This window comes from Mustela lutreola, chromosome X (genome assembly GCF_030435805.1).
Source record: "Mustela lutreola isolate mMusLut2 chromosome X, mMusLut2.pri, whole genome shotgun sequence".
Classification (NCBI taxonomy): Eukaryota; Metazoa; Chordata; class Mammalia; order Carnivora; family Mustelidae; genus Mustela; species Mustela lutreola.
This window is the reverse complement of record NC_081308.1, coordinates 73,768,840-73,792,231: the sequence shown is the minus strand read 5'-3', so window position 1 is coordinate 73,792,231 and position 23,392 is coordinate 73,768,840. Positions and strand designations below refer to the sequence as shown.

The 23,392-nt window shown below is 35.3% G+C and overlaps 1 protein-coding gene across 1 annotated transcript in view; it reads right to left on the bottom strand.

Moving 5' to 3' along the window:
* The window catches only part of CYLC1 (cylicin 1), a 101,557-nt gene extending 78,375 nt beyond the window's left edge, over window positions 1–23,182 (bottom strand). Inside the window, exon 1 of the mRNA XM_059158402.1 lies at window positions 23,142–23,182. Within this exon, the coding sequence (XP_059014385.1) occupies window positions 23,142–23,173 (32 nt within the window). The 5' untranslated portion in view covers window positions 23,174–23,182. The remainder of the gene's footprint in view (window positions 1–23,141) is intronic.
* Window positions 23,183–23,392: the final 210 nt, after the last annotated feature.

The window sequence follows — 23,392 nt, the reverse complement described above, 5'->3', positions numbered from 1 at the left end:
GCAACAATAAATAATTAATACAAATTTTTGTACCACTAGTGGGTGCTCCTGTAACAAATATCTAATATGACCCATGGATCCACTAATGCATCTTAGTAAATTTTAGGAATGGAGATGAGATTAAACAAGAAGGACATGTGGAGGAGCAATTTGTGTAATGGTATAAATTCTCACAATATACACAAGAATCCCACATATTTTAAAAGAATGTTATGTAAGCAGAACTGTTTCCAATTGGACCTAAAAGGACAGGGATAGAAAAAAGAAAGAAGACCATTAAACTGCTAAAATTCATAGACAGGAAGCAGACCAAGAAAGCTAGTTACAAACACCTGCTACCTTTCAAGGAAAAGGAAAAAATTACTCTGAGGGCAAAGCTGAAGGTATAGAGGGTGGAGCATCAAGTCCCAGTGAGTTATTCCCAAACCTGAAAACTGAATGGTGTTTGTCCTGCTGGGTTTAGAAATTGCATAGGGTAAAAATCCTTTGTATAAAGTCCTTTGTTCTTTTTTTTAATCCTTTTTTTTTTAAACCTTTTTTTTTTTTAATTCTGTTGTTAGCCACCATAAAATACATTATTAGTTTTTGATGCAGTGTTCCAAGATTCATTGTTTATGTACAACACCTGGTGCTCTATGCAATCCATGTCCTCCTTAATACCCACCACCAGGCTCACCCAACCCCCTACCCTCCTCCACTCCAAAACCCTCAGTTTGTTTCTCAGGATCCACAGTCTCACATGGTTCATCTCCCCCTCTGATTTCCCACAACTCATTTTTCCTTTCCTTCTCCTAATGTCCTTCCTGTTAATACTTATGCTCCACAAGTGAGTGAAATCATATGATAATTGACTTTCTCTACTTGACTTATTTCACTCAGCATAATCTCCTCCTGTCCCTCCCATATTAATGCAAAAGTTGCATATTCATCCTTTCTGATAGAGGCTAATATTCCTTGTATATATGGACCATATCTTCTTTATCTATTCATTTGTTGAAGGGCATCTTGACTCTTTCCACAGGTTAGCAATTGTGGCCATTGCTGCTATGAACATTGAGGTACATATGGGCATTCTTTTCACTACATCCTACATCTTTGGGGTAAATACCCAGTAGTGCAACTGCTGGATCACAGGAAAGGTCTATTTTTAATTTCTTAAGGGATCTCTACAGTGTTTTCCAAACTGGCTTCACCAACGTACATTCCCACCACCAGTGTAAGAGGGTTCTGCTTTTTCCAAATTGTCTCCAACACTTGTTGTTTACTGTCTTGCTAATTTTGGCCATTCTAACTGGGATAATGTGGTATCTCAATGTGATTTGGATTTGAATCTCCCTGGTGGCTAATGACGATGAACATTTTTTCATGTGTCTGTTAGCCATTTGTATGTTTTCTTTGGAGAAGTGTCTGCTCATGTCTTCTGCCTATTTTTAATGTAATTATCTGTTTTTGGGTATTGAGTTTGGGGAGTTCTTTATAGATCTTGGATATCAGTTCTTTGTGTGTCATTTGTGAATAACTTCTCCCATTCTGTGGGTTGCCTTTTTGCTTTGTTGACTGTTTCTTTTGCTGTGCAGAAGCTTTTTATCTTGATGAAGTCCCCAAAGTTCATTTTTGCTTTTGTTTCCCTAGCCTATAGAGACATGTCTTCAAAGAAGTTGCTGTCACTGATGTTAGACAGGTTACTGCCTATGTTCTCCTCCAGGATTTTGATAGATTCCTGTCTCACATTGAGTTCTTTCATCTGTTTCAAATGTATCTTTGTGTATGGTGTAAGAGAATGGTCGAGTTTCATTCTTCTATACATAGCTGTCCAATTTTCCCAGCACCATTGATTGAAGAGAATTTTTTCCACTGCATATTTTTTTTTCCTACTTTGTCAAAGATTACTTGACCATAGAGTTGTGTGTCCATACCTGGGCTCTCTACTCTGTTCCAGAGGTCTATGTGTCTGTTTTTGTGCCAGTACCATGCTGTTTTGGTTTTGAAGGAATTCAAACACTTGAAAGCTAAAAACCATCCTGCTCAAGAATGTGTGACTCAGACAACTAGGTCAAGATGGTGGAGAAGTAGCAGGCTGAGACTACATCAGGTAGCAGGAGATCAGCTAGATAGCTTATCAAACCATTGCAAACACCTACAAATCCAACGGGAGATCGAAGAGAAGAAGAACAGCAATTCTAGAAACAGAAAATCGACCACTTTCTGAAAGTTTATCTAATAATATATATATATATTTCTTTTTTTATATTTTTCATTTATTTGTTTTCTTTTTTTAATTTTATTTTTTTCTGAACTTCTTTTTATCCCCTTTCTCCCTCCGATGATTTGGGGTCTCTTCTGATTTGGTTAAAGCACATTTTCCTGGGGTCTTTGCCACCCTTTTAGTATTTCACTTGCTTCTTCATATAGTCTTATCTGGACAAAATGACAAGGTAGAAAAATTCACCACAAAAAAAAAAAAAAAAGAACAAGAGGCAGTACTGGAGGCTAGGGCCTAATCAATATAGACATTGGTAATATGTCAGATATAGAGTACAGAATGACAGATCATCCAAGCAAAAGATCAACAAGGAAATAAAGGCCTTAAATGACACACTGGACCAGACAGCCATCACAGACATATTCAGAACATTTCATCCCAAAGCAACAGAATACACATTCTTCTCTAGTGCACATGGAACATTCTCCAGAATAGATCACATCCTCGGTCCTAAATCAGGTCTCAACCAGTATCAAAAGATTGGGATGATTCCCTGCATATTTTCAGACCACAATGCTCTGAAGCTAGAACTCAATCACAAGAGGAAGTTTGGAAAGAACCCAAATACATGGAAACTAAACAGCATCCTTCTAAAGAATGAATGGGTCAACCGGGAAATTAAAGAATAATTGAAAAAATAAATCATGGAAACAAATGATAATGAAAACACAATGGTTCAAAATCTGTAGGACACAGAAAGGCAGTCCTGAGAGGGAAATATATAGTGGCACAAGCCTTTCTCAAGAAACAAGAAAGGTCTCAAATACACAACCTAACCCTACACCTAAAGGAGATGGGGAAAGAACAACAAGGAAAGCCTAAACACAGCAGGAGAAGAGAAATCATAAAGATCAGAGCAGAAATTAAGAAATAGAAACCAAAAAGATCAATAGAACAAATCAACCAAACTAAAAGCTGGTTCTTTGCAAGAATTAATAAGATGGATAAACCCCTAGCCAGACTTATCAAAAAGAAAAGAGAAAGGACCCAAATAAATAAAATCATGAATGAAAGAGGAGAGATCACAAACAACACCAAAGAAATACAAACAATTATAAGAACATACTATGAGCAACTCTATGCCAACAAATTTGACAATCTGGAAGAAATGGATGCATTCCTAGAGACATATAAACTACCACAACTGAACCAGGAGGAAATAGAAAACCTAAACAGCCCCATAACCAGTAAGAAGATTGAAACAGTCATCAACAATCTCCAAGCAAACAAAAGCCCAGGGCCAGATGACTTCCCAGGGGAATTCTACTAAACATTTAAAGAAGAACTAATTCCTATTCTCCTGAAACTGTTCCAAAAAATAGAAATGGAAGGAAAACTTCCAAACTCATTTTACGAAGCCAGCATCACCTTGATCCCAAAACAGACAAGGATATCATCAAAAGAGAGAATTACAGACTAATATCCTTAATGAACACAGATGCAAAAATTCTCACCAAAATACTAGCCAATAGGATTCAACAGTACATTAAAAGGATTATTCACTACAACCAAGTGGGATTTATTCCAGGGCTGCAAGGTTGGTTCAACATCTACAATCAATGTGATACAACACATCAATAAAAGAAAGATCAAGAACCATATGATACTCTCAATAGATGCTGAAAAAGCATTTGACAAAGTACAGCATTCCTTCCTGATCAAAACTCTTCAAAGTGTAGGGATAGAGGGCACATACCTCAATATCATTAAAGCCATCTATGAAAAACCCACCGCAAATATCATTCTCAATGGAGAAAAACTGAGAGCTTTCCTGCTAAGGTCGGGAACACGGCAGGGATGTCCATTTTCACCACTGCTATTCAACATAGTACCAGAAGTCCTAGCCTCAGCAATCAGACAACAAAAAGAAATAAAAGGCATCCAAATCGGCAAAGAAGAAGTCAAACTGTCACTCTTCGCAGATTATATGATACTATATGTGGAAAACCCAAAAGACTCCACTCCAAAACTTCTAGAACTTATACAGGAATTTAGTAAAGTGTCAGGATATAAAATCAATGCACAGAAATCAGTTGCATTTCTCTACAGCAACAACAAGACAGAAAAAAGAGAAAATAAGGAGACAATCCCATTTACAATTGCACCCAAAACTATCAGATACCTAGGAATAAACCCACCAAAGAGGCTAAGAATCTATACTCAGAAAACTATAAAGTACTCATGAAAGAAATTGAGGAAGACACAAAGAAATGGAAAAATGTTCCATGCTCCTGGATTGGAAGAACAAATATTGTGAAAATGTCTATGCTACCTAAAGCAATATACACATTTAATGCAATTCCTAAAAAATCCCATCCATTTTTCACCACTCTTGTTCAACATAGTATTAGAAGTCCTAGCAACAGCAATCAGACATCAAGAGAAATAAAAGGTATCCAAATTGGCAATGAAGAAGTCAAACTCTCTCTCTTCGCAGATGACATGATTCTTTATATGGAAAACCCAAAAGACTCCACCCCCAAACTACTAGAACTCATACAGGAATTCAGCAACGTGGCAGGGTACAAAGTCAATGTGCAGAAATCAGTGGCTTTCTTATACACTAACAATGAAAATAAAGAAAGGGAAAATAGAGAACCAATTCCATTTACTATAGCACCAAGAACCATAAGATACCTGGGAATAAACCTAACCAAAGAGGTAAAGTGTCTGCACTCAAGGAATTACAAAATACTCATGAAAGAAATTGAAGAAGACACACAAAAGATGGAAGACCATTCCATGCTCTTGGATCGGAAGAATAAACATTGTTAAAATGTCTATACTGCCTAGAGCAATCTATAATTTTAATGTCATTCCGATCAACATTCCACCGGTATTCTTCAAAGAGCTGGAGCAAATAATCCAAAAATTTGTATGGATTCAGAAGAGACCCCGAATCGCTAAGAAAATGTTGAAAAACAAAAATAAAGCTGGGGGCATCACGTTACCTGATTTCAAGCTTTACTACAAAGCTGTGATCACCAAGAGAGCATGGTACTGGCATAAAAACAGACACATAGACCAGTGGAACAGAGTAGAGAGCCCAGATATGGGCACTCAACTCTATGGTCAATTAATCTTCGGCAAAACAGGAAAAAATATACAGTGGAAAAAAGACAGTCTCTTCAATAAATGGTGCTGGGAAAATTGGACAGCTATATGTAGAAGAATGAAACTCGACCATTCTCTTACACCGTACACAAAGATAAACTCAAAATGGATAAAAGACCTCAACGTGAGACAGGAATCCATCAGACTCCTAGAGGAGAACATAGGCAGTAATCTCTTCGATATCAGCCACAGCAACTTCTTTCAAGATATGTCTCCAAAGGCAAAGGAAACAAAAGCGAAAATAAACTTTTGGGACTTCATCAAAATCAAAAGCTTCTGCACAGCCAAGGAAACAGTCAAAAAAACAAAGAGGCAACCCACGGAATGGGAGAAGATATTGGCAAATGACAGTACAGACAAAAGGTTGATATCCAGAATCTATAATGAACTCCTCAAACTCAACACATTTTTTTTCAAAGAAATGGAACAAATAATCCTAAAATTTATATGGAACCAGAAAAGCCCTCGAATAGCCAAAAGAATATTGAAAAAGAAAACCAGTTGGTGGCATCACAATTCCGGACTTCAAGCTCTATTACAAAGCTGTCATCATCAAGACAGCATTGTACTGGCACAAAAACAGACAAATAGATCAATGAAACAGAATAGAGAGCCCAGAAATAGACCTCAACTCTATGGTCAACTAATCCTTGACAAAGCAGGAAAGAATGTCCAATGGAAAAAAGACAGCCTCTTCAATAAATGGTGTTGGGAAAACTGGACAGCCAAATGCAGAAAAATGAAATTGGACCATTTCCTTACACCACACAAAAATAAAATCATAATGGATGAAGGACCTCAATGTGAGAAAGGAATCCATCAAAATCCTTGAAGAGAACACAGGCAGCAACCTCTTCGACCTCAGCCGCAGCAACATCTTCCTAGGAACATCACCAAAGGCAAGGGAAGCAAGGGCAAAAATGAACTATTGGGATTTCATCAGGATCAAAACTTTTGCACAGCAAAGGAAACAGTTAACAAAACCAAAAGACAACTGACAGAATGGGAGAAGATATTTGCAAACGACATATCAGATAAAGGGCTAGTATCCAAAATCTATAAAGAACATATCAAACTCAACACCCAACGAACAACTAATCTAATCAGGAAATGGGCAGAGGACATGAACAGACATTTCTGCAAAGGAGACATCCAAATGGCCAACAGACACATGAAAAAGTGCTCCACATCACTGAGCATCAGGGAAATACAAACCAAAACCACAATGAGGTTTCACCTCACACTATTAAGAATGGGGAAATAATTAAGATCAGAGCAGAGATCAAAGAGTTAGAAACTAGAGATAGAGTAGAGCACATCAACAAAACTAGAAGCTGGTTATTTGAAAGAATTAATAAGGTCGATAAATCACTGGCCAAACTAATCCAAAATAAAAGAGAGAGGACGCAATGTAATAAAATTATGAATCAAAGGAGAGAGATCATGACTAACACCAAGGAAGTAGAAACAATCATCAGAAATTATTATCAACAGTTATATGCCAATAAGTTAAGCAGTCTAGAAGAAATAGATGTATTCCTGGAAACCTATAAACTTCCAATATTGAAACAGGAAGGAATTGACAACCTGAATAGACCAATATCTAGTAATGAGATTAAAGCAGTGATCAAAAATCTCCCCCAAAACAAGAGCCCAGAACCTGGCAGAGTCTCTGAGGAATTCTACCTAACATTCAAAGAATAAATGATACCTATTCTTCTGATGTTCTTTCAAAAGATAGAAACAGAAAGAAAACATCCAGACTCTTTCTATGATGCCAGCATCACCCTGATCCCCAAACCAGGCAAAGACCCCACCAAAAAGGAGAATTTCATACCAATATCCCTGATGAATATGGATGCCATGATTGTCAACATGATTCTAGCTAATAGGACCCAACAGTTCATTAAAAAGATTATCCACCATGACCAGGTGGGATTTATCCATGGGATGCAATGGTGGTTCAAAATTCACAAATCATTCAGTGCGACAGAACAAATCAATAAAAGAAGAGAGAAGAACCACATGGTCTTCTCAATTGATGCAGAAAAAGCACTTGACAAAATACAGCATCTATTCCTCATAAAAACTCTTCAAAGTATAAGGATAAAGGGAACATTCCTCAACTTCATAAAATCTATCTATAAAAAACCCACAATGGGGAAAAGCTGATAGCTTTCCCTTTGGGATCAGGAACAGGACAAGGATGCCCACTCTCACCACTGTTGTTCAACATAGTACTAGAAATCTTAGCAACAGCAATCAGACAACAGAAAGCAATAAAAAGCATTCAAATTGGTAAAGAAGAATTCAATCTCTCTTTCTTCGCAGATGACATGGTATTTTAATGGAAAACCCAGAGACTCCACCCCCACACTACTAAAACTCATACTGCAATTCAGTAATGTGGCAGGATACAGAATTAATGTACACAAATCAGTTGCTTTCTTATGCATTAATAATGAAAATACAGAAAGGGGAATTAGATAATCAATTCCATTTACTATAGCACCAAAAACCATAAGATACCTGGGAATAAGCCTAACCAAAGAGGTAAAGAATCTGTACTTGAGGAACTACAAAACACTCATGAAAGAAATTGAGGAAAACACACACAAAAAGGAAGCACATTCCATGTTCATCATTCAGAAGAATAAACATTGTGAAAATGTCGGGCACCTGGGTGGCTCAGTGGGTTAAGCCTCTGCCTTCGGCTCAGGTCATGATCCCAGGGGCCTGGGATTGAGCCCCACATCGGGCTTTCTGCTCTGCGGGTAGCCTGCTTCCTCCTCTTTCTCTGCCTGCCTCTCTGCCTACTTGTGATCTCTGTCAGATAAATAAAGAAAAAATCTTAAAAAAAAAAAAAAAAAACATTGTGAAAATGTCTATATTGCCCAGAGCAATCGACACTTTCAATGCCATCCTGATCAAAATTACACTGGCATTTTTTCAAATTTTTGGATCAAACAATCTTAAAATTTGTATGGAACCAGAAGAGACCCTGAATTGCTAAGGAAATGTTGAAAAAGAGAAACAAAAGAGAGGGCATCACATTTCCTGATTTCAAGCTTTACTACAAAGCTGTGATCACCAAGAGAGCATGGTGCTGGTACAAAAGCAGACACATAGACCAGTGGAACAGAGTAGAGAGTCCAGATATGGACCTACAACTCCATGGTCAAATAATATTCAGCAAAGCAGGAAGAAATATACCATAGAGAAGATAAAAACAGTCTCTTCAATAACTGCTGCTGGAAAAATGGGGCAGCTATGTATAGAAGAATGAAACGTGACCATTCTATTACACCATACACAAAGATAACCTCAAAATGGATAAAAGACCTCAACATCAGGCAGGAATCTCAAAATCCTAGAGGAGAACATAGGCAGTAACCTCTTTGACACCTGCCTCAGCAACTTCTTTCAAGATGCATCTCCAGGGGCGCCTGGGTGGCTCAGTGGTTTAAGCCTCTGCCTTTGGCTCGGGTCATGATCTAGGGGTCCTGGGATCGAGCCCCACATCGGGCTCTCTGCTCGGCAGGGATCCTGCTTCCCCCTCTCACTCTGCCTGCCTCTCTGCCTACTTGTGATATCAACTTTTGGGACTTCATCAAGATCAAAAGCTTCTGCACAGCAAAGGAAACAATCAACAAAACAAAGAGGCAACCCACAGAATGGGAGAAGTTATTCACAAATGACACTATAGACAAAGGCTTGATATCCAAGACCTATAAAGAACTCAACACCCAAAAAACAGATAATTGCATCAAAAAATGGACAGAAAGCATGAACAGACACTTCTCCAAAGAAGACATACAAATGACTAACACCCGTTGGATCAATGAAGAAATGAAAACAGACATAAAAAATAACTTTGACACAAATGGAAATGGAAACATACCAAAACTTACAGGATGTTCCAAAAGCAGTTCTAAGAATCAAATTTAACACAATAAATAATTACATTAATAAAAAAAAGAATGATCTAAGACAAACAATCTAATGACATCTCAAGGAACTAGAAAAAGAATGAACTATATTCCAAGTTAGATTAAAGGAAACATAAAGACTAGAGCAGAAATAAATTAAAGAATAGGAAAACAATGGAAAATATCAATAAAACTAAGAACTTAGTTGTTGAAAAGATAAAATTAACAAAACTTTAGCTAGACTAACTGCAAAAACAAGGAAGTTTCAAATAAATTATATTATTAATGAAATAGGAGCTATTCCAACTGATACCACAGAAATATAAAGGGGCATAACAAGGCTACTATGAACAAGTGTATGCCAACAATTTAAAAATATGGAAGTGCCTAAATTTTTAGAAACACAGAACCCATAAAGAGTGAATCTTTAAAAAAAAAAAAAGAAAGAAAGAAAATAGAGAAAATTTAAATTGATACATAGTAAGAACAAAGACTAGAGCAATAAAAAAACTCCCATCAAAGAAATGCCCAGTAACAAATGATTCCTCTGATGAATTGTGCCAAACATTTATTTTTTAAAATATTTTATTTATTTATCTGAGAGAGAGTGAGAGTGGGAGAGCACAAAGCAAGGGGAGCAGCAGAGGGAGCAGCAAAGGGAGAGGCAAAGGGAGAGGCAGAAGCAGGTTCCCAGCTGAGCAAGGATCATGACCTTAGCCAAAGGCAGGTGCTTAACCAACTGAACCACCTGTTGTTCCTATACCAAATATTTAAATAATTAATCCAACCCTTCTGAAACATTTCAAAAATCCAGAGGTGACAACATTACTGATGCAAGAGCAGAAGGCCAACTGAGGACAGAGCACAAGCTGATACCAGGCAAACTTCCCCTACTACCACCCCAGGGGGATATGTGTGACTTTACTCTAGGAAGTTCTCAACTGCCTTAATGTTAATGCCTTGCTAGAGGGAAAAACAACCTTAATTTGAGAATGTCAAGGCCTCCAGTATCTCACAGGACCTCTTTAGCATATGAAAGTTTCTTTGAAAAGCTCCCTTTTTTAGAGCACCTGACTGTCTCAGTCAGTCAGAGCACCTGACTCTTGACCTTGGGGTTGTGAGTTCAAGCCCCAACTGGATGTAGAGATTACTTAAAAAGTAAAAACTCTTAAAAAAAAGAAAGTAATGAAAAGCTCCCTTTTTCATTACTTCCACTAACCCTATAGTATATAATCAATTGCTCTTCACAACCCCAGTGAAGCTCTTTCTGCCCAAGAGTCCTATCCCCTTTCTTTAATAAAACCACTGTTTTGCACAAAAGATATCTCAAGAATTCTTTCTTGATCCTTAGCTCCAGACCTCACTCCACCAAACCTCACCTACATTCTAAAAATATATCAATTATCACTTTGTGAGACAAGCATTACCCTGATATCAAAGGCATATAAAGAGAGTAAATATAAAGAAATTGCAGGCCAATACCTCTGATGAATATGCATACAAAAATTCTCAAGAAAATATTAACAAATTGAATTTAACAGCATATTAAAATGATTATACACCATGAAGAAGTGGGATTCATCTTTGGGATGTAAAGACATTAAATAAACCCAAATTAGTACATACAACAAACAAAATAAATAGAATGAAAGAAAAATCATATAATCTAAATAGATGCAGAAAAATGCATTTAACAAAATACAATATTCTTTCATATAAAAACTCTCAACAAATTTGTTATTAAGAAAATGTAGCCCAATGTAGTATAAGTTATATATAACAAACCCATATCTTAAATCATGCATAATGTTGAAATATTACAAGCTTTCTCCATAATCAGAAATAAAACAAGTGTGCTCAGTCTTGCTGTCCCTATTCAAAATAGTACTGGAAGTCCTAGCTAGAGCAACTAGTCTAAAAATAAATAAAAAACAACCAAATCAAGGAATAAAGTTATTTGTTTGTGGATATATGGTTTTATAGAAAGCAAAATCTTAGTGACTCCATAAAACACTGTTGGAGCTAATCAACAGATTTAGTATAGATGCAGGATTCAAATCAACTTACAGAAGTCTGTTGTATTTCTATGCACAAAAAAATAAAAGAAAAAAGAATGTATGATATATAATGAAAAGAATCTAGGAGAAGGAGAGGAGAAATAGCAGCATAGTAGGAAGATCCAAAGGTCATCTCCTCCCAGGAACACTACTAAAATAACTATCAGATCTTCCAAAATACCTCAGAAATCAACCTGAAGACTGACATAATAAACTCCACAACTATAGGAAGAGAAGAAGCCACATTTAAGAAAAGAGGAAGTGCAGAGATGTGGTTTAAGGGAGAAAGGGATCATGGTTGCCACAGAAGGGAAGGAGCTGTGGTCACAGAGAAAGATGAGAGAGAGAGAAAGAGGAGCACGGAAGGGGAAGCACAAGGAAAATGGATCCCCAAAGCAATGATTGGTTTGAAAAATGAGAGGGGCTCAATTTTCTGAATTCTTACAAGTGTAAAACATTCATATCATAGGATCCTCAGGAGAAGCACAGAGAGAAAAGAAGGCAGAAAATTTATTTGAACAAATTATAACTGAAAACTTTCTTAATCTTTGGAAGGAAATAGTCATCCAGATACAGGATGCACAGAGAACTCCCATCAGAATCAACAAAAGGAGGCCAACACCAAGATATATTGAAATTAACTTTGCAAAATATACTGATAGAGATGGTGCCTGAGAAGCTCAGATGGTTAAGCATCTGCCTTCAGCTTGGGTCGTGATCTCAGGGTCCTGGGATCAAGTCCCACATTGGGTTCCTTGCTCCTCTGGAAGCCTGCTCCTCCCTCTGCCTCTCTCTTTCCATCTTCCATGAATAAATAAAATATTTTTTAAGAAAATATAGTGAAAAGAAAAATCATAAAACAGCAAGACAAAAAAAGTCCTTATTTTACAAGAGAAGACACATTAAGTTAGCTGGAGATTTCTCAACAGAGATTTTGTAAGTCATAAGGGATTGGCATGATACATTCAAATTGCTGAATGGGGAAAATCTGGAACCAAGTATAAATAACAAGTCTATTATTCAGAATATAAAGAATTTCCCAGACAAACAAGAACTAAAGAATTTTGTGATACTAAACCAGTACTGAAAGAAATAGTAAAGGGGACTTTTATTTTTTTAAATTTTTTTTATTTTTTATAAACATATATTTTTATCCACAGGGGTACAGGTCTGTGAATCACCAGGCTTACACACTTCACAGCACTCACCAAAGCGCATACCCTCCCCAATGTCCATAATCCCACCCCCTTCTCCCAAACCCCCTCCCCCCAGCAACCCTCAGTTTGTTTTGTGAGATTAAGAGTCACTTATGGTTTGTCTCCCTCCCAATCCCATCTTGTTTCATTTATTCTTCAAAGATGAAAAGTGACAAAGACAAGAATAAATCACAGAAAATACCCAGAAACAATGACAAAGCAAATAATTCAAGTGCACTAAATACATATCTATCAATAATGACTTTGAAAAAGAAAAAAAATGACTTTGAATGCAAATGGACTTATACTCCAATTCAAGGAAATAGGGTGTCAGAATGGATGAACAAAACCCATTTATAGTCTGCCTACAGCTGACTCATGTTAGACTTAAAGGCACCTTCGCATTGAAAGGGAGGGGATGGTGAAACATTTATCATGCAAATGGATATCAAAATAAAGCCAGAGTAGCAATACTTATATCACCAAAACTAGATGTTAAAATAAAGACTGCAACAAGTGATAAAGAAGGTCAGTATATCATAATAAAGAGGACAATCCAACAAGAAGATATAACAATTGTAAATGTGTACCCAACATGAGAGCACCCAAATATATAAAACAACTAATAACTAATGTAAAGAAACTAATTGATAATAATACAGTAATAGTAGAGGATTTTAACACCTCACTTACATCAACAGACAGATCATGTAAACAGAAAATCAACAACAAATAATGGCTTTGAATAACAGTGGACCAGATGGAGTTCACAGATATAATCACAACATTTCAAATATATGGAGGATAAACAACATGCTACTAAATTATGAATGGGTCAGCTAGGAAGTCATAGAAAAAGTTAAAAAAATACATGGGGACAAATGAAAATGAAAACATGACATTCCAAACATTTGGAATGCAGCAAACATGGTTTTGGAAAGGATATGGTTTACCCCAAGCAACAAGAAATTTCTCAAATAAAAAAAAAAAACAACTAACCTTACACCTAAGGGTGGTAAAAAAGAACAACAAAGAGTAATGTCAGCAGAATGAAGTAAATGATGAATATTAAAGAAATAAATATCATAGAAACTAAATATAAATAAACAAATTATACACACACATACACACATATCAATTAAACCAGAAGAAGCTTCTTTGAAAACAATGAATAAAATTGTTATAACTCTAGACAGACTTTTCAAAAACAGAAAGAAGCTAAATAAATAAAGTCAGGGGGGCCTGGGTGGCTCAGTGGGTTAAAGCCTCTGCTTTTGGCTTAGGTTATGATCTCAGGGAGGGATCAAGCCCCACATCAGGCTCTCTGCCCAGTGGGGAGCCTGCTTCCTCCTCTCTCTCTGCCTGCCTCTCTGCCTATTTGTGATCTCTGTCTGTCAAATAAATAAATGAAATCTTTAAATAAATAAATAAATAAAATCACAAAGAAAAGAGAAACAACAACCAACACACAGAAATACAAAAAATATAATGGAATATTATGAAAAACTATGCAAACAAATTGGAAAACCTGGAAGAAATGGATAAATGGGTAGAAACATATAACCTACCAAAACTGAAAACAGGAAGAAAAAGAAAACTTGCAAAGACCAATAAGCAGCAAAAAATTAGTTCAGGAATCAAAAACTCCAAACATACAAAAATTTCAGAACCATGTGACTTCTATATGCAAATTTTACCAATCATTTAAAGAAGAGTTAATACTTATTATTTTCAAACTATTCCAAAAAGTAGAAAAGGAAGAAAAACTTCCAAATTTATTTTATGAAGCCAGCATTACACTGCTACAAAAACCTGAGAAAGACCTTTGAAAAAGAGAACTACACACCAACATCTCTGAGGGACACAGATGCAAAAAATTCTCAATAAAATACTAGGAACACTACATCAAAAACAAGTGATGTACTGTATAGTGAATAACATAACATAGTAAAAAAAAAATAAAATACTAAGAAAACAAATCCAACATTGCATTTTAAAAATCACTTACCATGATCAAGAGGGATTTATTCACTGGTTGTCAGTTTGTTTCAATATTTTCATTTTTTAAAAGATTTTATTTATTTATTTGACAGAGATCACAAGTAGGCAGAGTGGCAGGCAGAGAGAGAGGGGAAGCAGGCTCCCTGCTGAGTAGAGAGCCAAATGCCGGGCTCAATCCCAGGACCCTGAGATCATGACCAGAGTGGAAGACAGAGGCTTAACCCACTGAGCCACCCAGGCACCCCTGTTTCAATATTTACAAATCAATCAATGTTATAAACCACATTAATTGGTGTCTGTGTGGTGGAGTCAGTTAAGCATCTCACTCTTAATTTCAACTCAGGTCATGATCTCAGTGTCGTGAAACTGAGCCCAGTGTTGGGCCCTGTGCTATGTGTGCAGAGTATGCTTGAGATTCACTCTCTCTCCTCCCCCCGTGCCCCTATACTCCTCCTCTCTTTGCCCTCTCTTTAAAAAAACACACATCAATATAAGAAAGGATAAAAATCATATTACCTTTTCAATAGATGCTGAATAAAATTCCAAAAAATGTAACACTGTTTCAGAACAAAAGTCTCCAACAAAGTAGTTTTAGAGGGAACATACCTCTCATAATAATGGCCATTTATGAAAAACCCACAGCTAATATCATCCTTAATGGGGATAAACTGAGAGCTTTACCTCTATGGTCAAGAATAAGACAGGGATATCCACTCTCACAACTGTATCTGAACAAAGTAATGAAAGTCCTAATTATAGCAATTAGACAACAAAAAGAAACACAAGGCATCCAAATTAGCAAGGAAGTAAAAGTTTCATAATTTGCAGATGACATGATACTCTATATAGAAAACCCAAAGGACTCCATCAAAAACTTGCTAGGAATCATACACAAATTCAGTACAATCAGAAGATAAAGATCACCATACAGAAATCTGCAGCATTTCTATATACCAAAAATGAAGCAGCAGAACATTAAATTAAGGAATAAATCCCACTTGCAAATGCACCAAAAATGATAAGATACTTAGGAATAAACCTAACCAAAGAGATGGAAGTACTGTACTTTTGAAACTATAAAACACTGGTCAAAGAAATTGAAGACAACACAAAGGATTGGAAAGATATTCTTTGCTCGTGGATGGGAAGAACCAATGTTCTTAAAATATCTCTAATACCCAGAACAATCTATAGGTTTAATGCAATTCCTATCAAAATACCAACAGCATTTTTCACCGAACTACAAAAAATAACCATAAAATTTGTATAGAAACGCAACTGACCCTGAATAGCCAAATGATATTGAAAACAAAAAGCAAAGCTGGAGGCATCAAAGTTCCAGATTTCAAATTATATCACAAAGCTGTAGTTATCAATGAAGTATGGTACTGCCACAAAAATACACACATAGATCAATAGCATGGAAGAGAAAACCCAAATAAACCCACAACTATAGGGACAATTACCCCTCAACAAAGCAAGAAAGAATATCCAATGGGAAAAAGACATTCCCTTCAAACAAGTGTTGGGTAAACAGGACAGCAACATGCAAAGGAATGAAACTGCACCACTTTCTTACACCATACACAAAAATAAATTCAAAATGGATAAAAGATTTAAATATGAGGCTTGAAACCATCAAAATCCTGGAGGAGAACAAAATCAGTAACCTGTTTGGCATCAACCATAGTAACTTCTTACTAGATATGTCTCCTGAGGGAAGCGAAACTAAAGCAAAAATAAAGTGCTGGGACTTCAGCAAACTTAAAAGCTTCTGCACAGCAAAATAAATAATCAACAAAACTAAAACACAGCTATGGGATGGGAGAAAATAGTTGAAAATTATGTATTGTTTTTTAAAATTCAAATTAAACTTAGTTAACATATACTGTATTATTAGTTTCAGAAGTAGAATTTAGTGATTCATCAGTTGCATAAAACACCCAGTGCTCATTATATCAAGTGCCCTCCTTAATGCCCATCACCAAGTTGCCCCATCCTTCCACCCACCTCCCCTCCAGTGACCCTCAATTCACTTACTATAGTTAAGAGTTTCTTATGGATATCTGACACAGTATTGGTATTGAAAATATATAAAGAACTTATAAAACTTAACACTTCAAAAATGAATAATCTAATTAAAAAATGGGCAGAATACTTGAATAGACATTTTACTAAGGAAGACATACACGTGGTCAAAAGACACCTGAAAAGATGTCAAGATCACTTATCATCAGGGAAATACAAATCAAAACTCTAATGAGATATAACCTCACACCTATCAGAATGGTTTAAATCAGCAACACAAGAAACAAGTTTGACAAAGTTGTAGAGAAAGGAGAACACTCTTACATTGTTGGTGGGAATTCAAACTGGTGCTGCCCCTATGAAAAACACCATGGAGTTTCCTCAAAAGTTAAAAGTAGAACTACCCTATGATCTAGCAATTGCACTACTAGGTATTTACCCAAAGAATGGAGAAATACTAATTCAAAGGGATGGATGTACCCCTATGTTCATAGCAGCATTTTGTACAATGGCTAAATTATGAAAGCAGTGTAAGTGACTATCAATATATGAATGAATAAAAAAGTTTCATATATAGTGGAATCTTATTCAGCCATAAAAAAGCATGACTATTTCCATTGTTATGATGTAGTTGGAACTAGAGAATATTATGTTAAGCAAAATACGTCAGTCAGAGAAAGACAAATACTATATGATTTTACTCATATGTGGAATTTAAGAAATAAAACAAATGAGCAAAGGAAAAAAAGAAAGTGAACCAAGAAACATACTCTTAATTATAGACAAAAAATAATGGTTACCAGAGCAGAGGTGGGCAAGAAGGATTAAATAGGTGATAGGGATTAAGAAGGGCAGTTCTTGGGATGTAAGTGTTGAACCAGTAAATTTTATACCTGAAATTTATATTTTATATTATATTATATTATATTATATTATATTATATTATATATTAACTAACTGGAATTCAAGTAAAAATTAAAAAAAAAGAAAAGTAAACAATCTAATTGAGAATACTTAAAAACCATAAAATTCTTACAATCCAAAGAAGTTAATATTTGTACATTAAAAAATTTCAGTTATTGATGAAAGAAAATGAAGACACAAGTAACTGGAAAGATAACCCAAGTTCAGGGTTGAGTAGAATAATACTATTAAAGTGCCAATATTACCAAACCCTTCTATAGATTAAATGCACTCCTGATCAAAATTCCAATAGAATTTTTCCACAGAAATAGAACTAACAATCCTAAAATTCGTATGGATGCACAAAAGACTATGAATAGCCAAAAGAGTCTTGAGAAAGAGGGATAATGCTGGAGCTATTACTTCCTGATTGCAAACTAGAATACAAAGGTATAGTAATTAAAACAGTATGGTATTGGAATAAAAACAGTAACATAGACCTATGGAATGTAATGAAGAGCAGAGAAATAAATCCATGCACTTGTAATCAACTAATCTTTTATGAGGGCACAAATGGATCATCTCTTCAATAAACAGTTCTGGGAAAAGTGGATATCCATATACAAAGGAATAAAAGTGGAACCCCATCTCACACAAATCACAAAAATTAACCTGAAATGGGTTAAAAACTTAAACATAAGAATTGAAACTTTTCAACTCATAGAAGAAAACATAGGAAGAAAGATCTTTGATATGCTCTTGACATTATTATTTTTTGGATATGCCACCAAAAGTTAAGGCAACAAAAGCAAATATAAATATGTAGGACTATATAAAGCTTAGCTTCTGCACAGCAAATGAACAATTGATAATATTGAAAAGCAGCATGTTGAAAGGAAGAAAATATTTGCAAACCAATTATCTGATAAGGGCTTAATATCCATAATATTTAGGTGACTGACACAACTCAATATTAAAATAGTAAATTGATTAAAAAATAGACAAATTACCTGAATAGACCTTTTTTAAAGAAGGCATAAATGGTCAACAGGTATATAAAGAGATGCACCAAATGTATACGCAACCCCCCCAAAAAAACAAAAATAAAATGAAACTACAACACATTGAAAGCTTCTGCACATCAAAAGGAAAAAGAATCATTGAAATAAAAAGGCAGCATATGGAATGGGACAGAATATTTGGAAACTGTCTATAAGAGGTTAATACACAAAATATATGAGGAATTCTTAACAACTCAATAGAAAAATTAATAAAGTAATCTGAGTTTTAAAATATATAGAGAGAAAGAAAAAAAAGTGGCAAACCATAAAATCTCTTAACTGTAGGGAACAAACTGAGGATTTCTGGAGTGGAGATGGGCAGCATTAGTTAAATGGGTGATGGGTATTAAGGAGGGCACTTGTGATGAGTACTGGGTGTTTTATGTAAGTGACAAATCACTAAATTCTACACCTGAAACTAGTATTGTACAGTATGTTAACTAACTGGCATTTAAATAAAAACCTGAAACTAAACTAAAATGTGCTGAGAAACTTAATAGACATTTTCCCAAGGGAGAGATACAAATGGCCAACAGGTACATGAGGAGATGCTCAGCAAACTTTAATTATCAAGGTAGTCCATATCAAAACTAGAATGAGATGTCACTTCACACCTGTTAAAGTGGCTCTTATCAAAAAAGGGAAGAACCACGTGGTGGTGAGGTCATGAAGAGAAGGGAAACTTTGAACACTCTAGACACAAAGGGAAATTGGTACAGACATTATGGACAATAGGATGAAGTTCTTCAATAATTAAAAATAGAACTGCCATATGATACAGCAACCCCACTTCTAGGTATATATTGAAAGAAATCAAACCACTTTATCAAAGATATAGATAGATGATAGATGATAGATAGATTATAGATGATAGATAGATAATAGATAGATGGTAGAAAGAAAGATAGGTAGATATATAGATAGAGTTCAGCCATGAGAAAAAAGGAAGTCCTATCATTTATGACAAAAGAGATGGATCTTGAAGGTATTATTTTATGTAAAATAAATTAGACAGAAATACAATAATGTATGATCTCATTCATATGTGAATTGTAAAGAAGCTGAATTCCTAGAAACTGTACAGTGGTGATTGCCTGGGGCTTGCGGGTAGGAGAAATGCAGAGATCTTCAAAGTGTACAAACTTCCAGTTATAAGATGAATATATAGTAGGGATCTAATGCATAGTGCAGTGACCATAGTTAACAATGCTTTATTATATACTTGAAATTTGATAAAAGAGTAGACCTCAAATGTTCTCACCACCACAACAAAAAAATTTTTAAAAAGTAATTACATGTTGTGATGGAGGTGTTAACTAAACTTAGCATGGTCATAATTTTGCAATGCATCAGAGTAGCAAATCATCACATTGTACACCTCAAAAATACACAATTCTATGTCAATTATGTTTCAATAAAGCTATAGAAGAAAGATAAAGAATGAGGATACAGAAGATAACTTAATTATAAGAGTCATATCCTTAAGTAGCGAAGAACATCCAATGCCTAGTGCTGTGTGTTGAATTGTGTCACCCATAAAGATATATTCAAGTCCTATCATTTGGTACCTGTGAAATTGACCTTATTTGGAAACAGGGTCTTTGCAGATGTAATGTAGTTTAGATGAGGTCATAATGGATTAGGGTGGGCTCCCACACAATGACTAGTGTTCTTATGAGAAGAAAGAAATTTGGATACAGACACACACAATCAGGGAGAGTGTGCCATGTAGTGGTGGAGACAGAGAATGGGGTATCTACAATCCAGAGAATGCTAATGATTACCAGAAACTGCCAGAAGCTAGGAGAATCATGGGACAGATTCTTAGATCCTTAATAAGTACCCATACTGCTAACATCTTGATTTTGGACTTTCATCTCCCAGAAATCTGAGACAATAAATGTCTAATGTTTTAAGCTAGCAAGTTTATGGTAATTTGTTTCAGTAGCCACAGGAAACTAATACATCTTAAGTTATACTTAGATGTGAGCAAGAGGAGGGTATCTACTCCACTAGGAGGAAGGAAGGAAAAAAGTTTTTTAAAGATACATATAGACTAGGATATTTAGCTGTGGCAATCGTGAAAATGTCCCCTATTTGTCTCTATTAGCCAAAGTAGGTTGGAAAATCTGTTGTAAATTTAAGAGAAAAAATGTAAGAAATAGTCATCTTAAAAGAGAGATTTGAATAGATAAGAGAAGTTTAATAACATTGCTGGGTATCATTAATGGTCTACTTGCAGTATGACATTATAAATTAAATTGAAGCCAACTGTCATGGCTACATGGTTTTCCTCAACCATATTCAGCTTGCAAAGGTACTACTGAGGAGTAATAGGGGAGTTGGATTTATCTAAAATTAGGGATTTTTAAAAATTTAATTTCTTTATTTGATAGAGATCACAAGTAGGCAGAAAGGCAGGCAGAGAGAGAGAGAGAGAGAGAGAGAGAGAGAGAAGCCGACTCCCCAATGAGCAGAGAGCCCAATGTGGGGCTTGATCCCAGGTCCCTGAGATCATGACCTGAGCCAAAGGCAGAGGCCCAGCCCACTGAGCCAACCAGGTGCCTCTAAAATTAGGGTTTTGGCAAAGAAATGTTAAAAGGAGAGTGAGTAAAGGGGATTGAAGGTGTATGCAGGAATTTATTTCTATCAGTTCACCATGAGCCTCTAAGAACCCAAGATAGCTAAGGATCTATAAAGGGTAAGAACGTAAGTAAAGACATGGGGAAAGGACTGATCAACAATATCTTGAAGGCAATAAAATCAATTGTACGTCTTATAGGGGTAGAAGAATTGTTGGATTCTTCAACAAAGTTGAAAAAGTGTGGATATTAGAGGTACCTGAAGCAGTGGTTGGAAAATGAAATGTTTGAATTTAAAAATTTGAAGGGATATGAATAAGAGTGGGCCACTGAAATTAGATGGAAGGCAAGATAGTTTCAGAAAGTAAAGTCAAGTAATTGAGATGTTAGGATATAAGAATGATTATCTACATCTTAAAATCACTAGGGAAAGGCAGTGGGCCAGATAGAAAATCATAACAAAATAAAGGGAATGACCTGGGAGTTACTAGATAAATATAACAAGGAAAAGTCACAGATATCATCATGAGATTCAAAACTGGCTATTTTTAGGGAGTAAGGATATATAATGAGTTGGAAATGCCACTGAGAACACAAACGTACATTTACTGCACCTCTGGGTCCAGTGGTAGGAAGGGATGTAGAAAGGAAAACATCTACTCAAGAGGGCCTCAGGAAATGCAGTGTATTTGAGAAACAGCCAAGTTTCAGAGAGCAAGAAAGTGTGGAAATATTCAGATATGAAGCAGAGGAGGATACAGAAGATTTTGCTGATGACAGTTTGTTTTAGACATAATGCCCAATGGTGATGTAATCCTGAAGCCTTTATGATGTAAGAGGAAAGTGGAGACGGAGGCAGCATCAAACTAGAAATATATTTCTAAAAGCACTAGGAGCTCAATTTCAATTTCTAGATTAAGTGATTCTTTTCCTTTCTTTCACAGTGTATTGAAATTTATGATTTTAAAAGTAACACATACTCATTGAAAAACATTGAAACATCACAAAAATGTATCATTTAAAAAGGAAATATCCCTTTAGGGGTTGTTTTGGTGTTTTTTTTCCATTTATTTTGTTTTGTTTTTGTTTTTGTTTTTAGAATTTTAATTTCTGAGTTAAAGATTTTCTAAGTTTTCTTTTCATAAATAAGGTTGTACCACTTTTCATATATGTATTGGCCATTCACATTTTTTTTCTATAAAATACCTGTTTATAACTTTCAACTGTTTTTATGTCATCTAAAGTATATCTTTATTACTGATTTTTATCTGCTTTTTCTATCAGATTGAAATTTCCATTTATTTTAGATAAAAAATGGTTGAGTATGATAATCTCTTCTGTTCAACTTAATACACATGGCTATTAGCTGGTGACTCCAAATCAATATGGTCTATATTATCCTCATTTTTGTATTATTTCAGCAATACTCTTTCAGAGGAGATCAGCTTTTAAAGACCAACATTGAAAGACTGTGGCCACTAAAGCCTGCAGAAATACTATTGTTTAGTTACATATTAATAATATTCATCATCCACTTAATGACTCCTTTTGAAAGTCAACTCACTATACTTTATTTTATTGGAAATGATACTAAGCCTTCCTTTTTATCAGAGCAAAGGAATGGTCTAATTTCCCTTTTACATAAAATTAAGTATATCAAAGCTGTATAATAAAGTCTTAACTACATTTTATCCAGCTTTCCATTTTAAATGTCTTCATACACAGTAATTACTTCCCTTCTTCTTAAAATAGGATGTGATTATAAACACATACACACACAATGGTTAAGACCATGGAAGTATTTCATGAAAAAGCCTGAAGTAGCTAAATCTCAATTCAAAACACCCAAGATATTGTTGAAAATTTCATACTTCTGTTTAAAATTTTAATCTACAAATAAAATTTCCATGAAAGAAACATTATTTACATTTAAAAATATAAGTATGTTGCTAAGTTGAGCATATTAGTCATTAAAAATACTGAAAAAGTATTAAACAAAGTACTTACAATCTTGGAAGAGACATTTCCCCTGCATACATGTTGCCAGGACTTTAGCATTGTAATTTCAGTGGTAAAGTTGAGTGATGACATCATAAAGACAGTGGAAATAACAGGAAGTTGAAGGTAAAAGACAGAGTAACTATCCTTTACAGTGTATAGATGCTTCTGATATCCATTTTTAAATTGCACTATTTTACAGTTTGAACTGAGAGAATCAGTCTTTTTTTTTTCATTTTTTCATTGATTGAATCTATTTG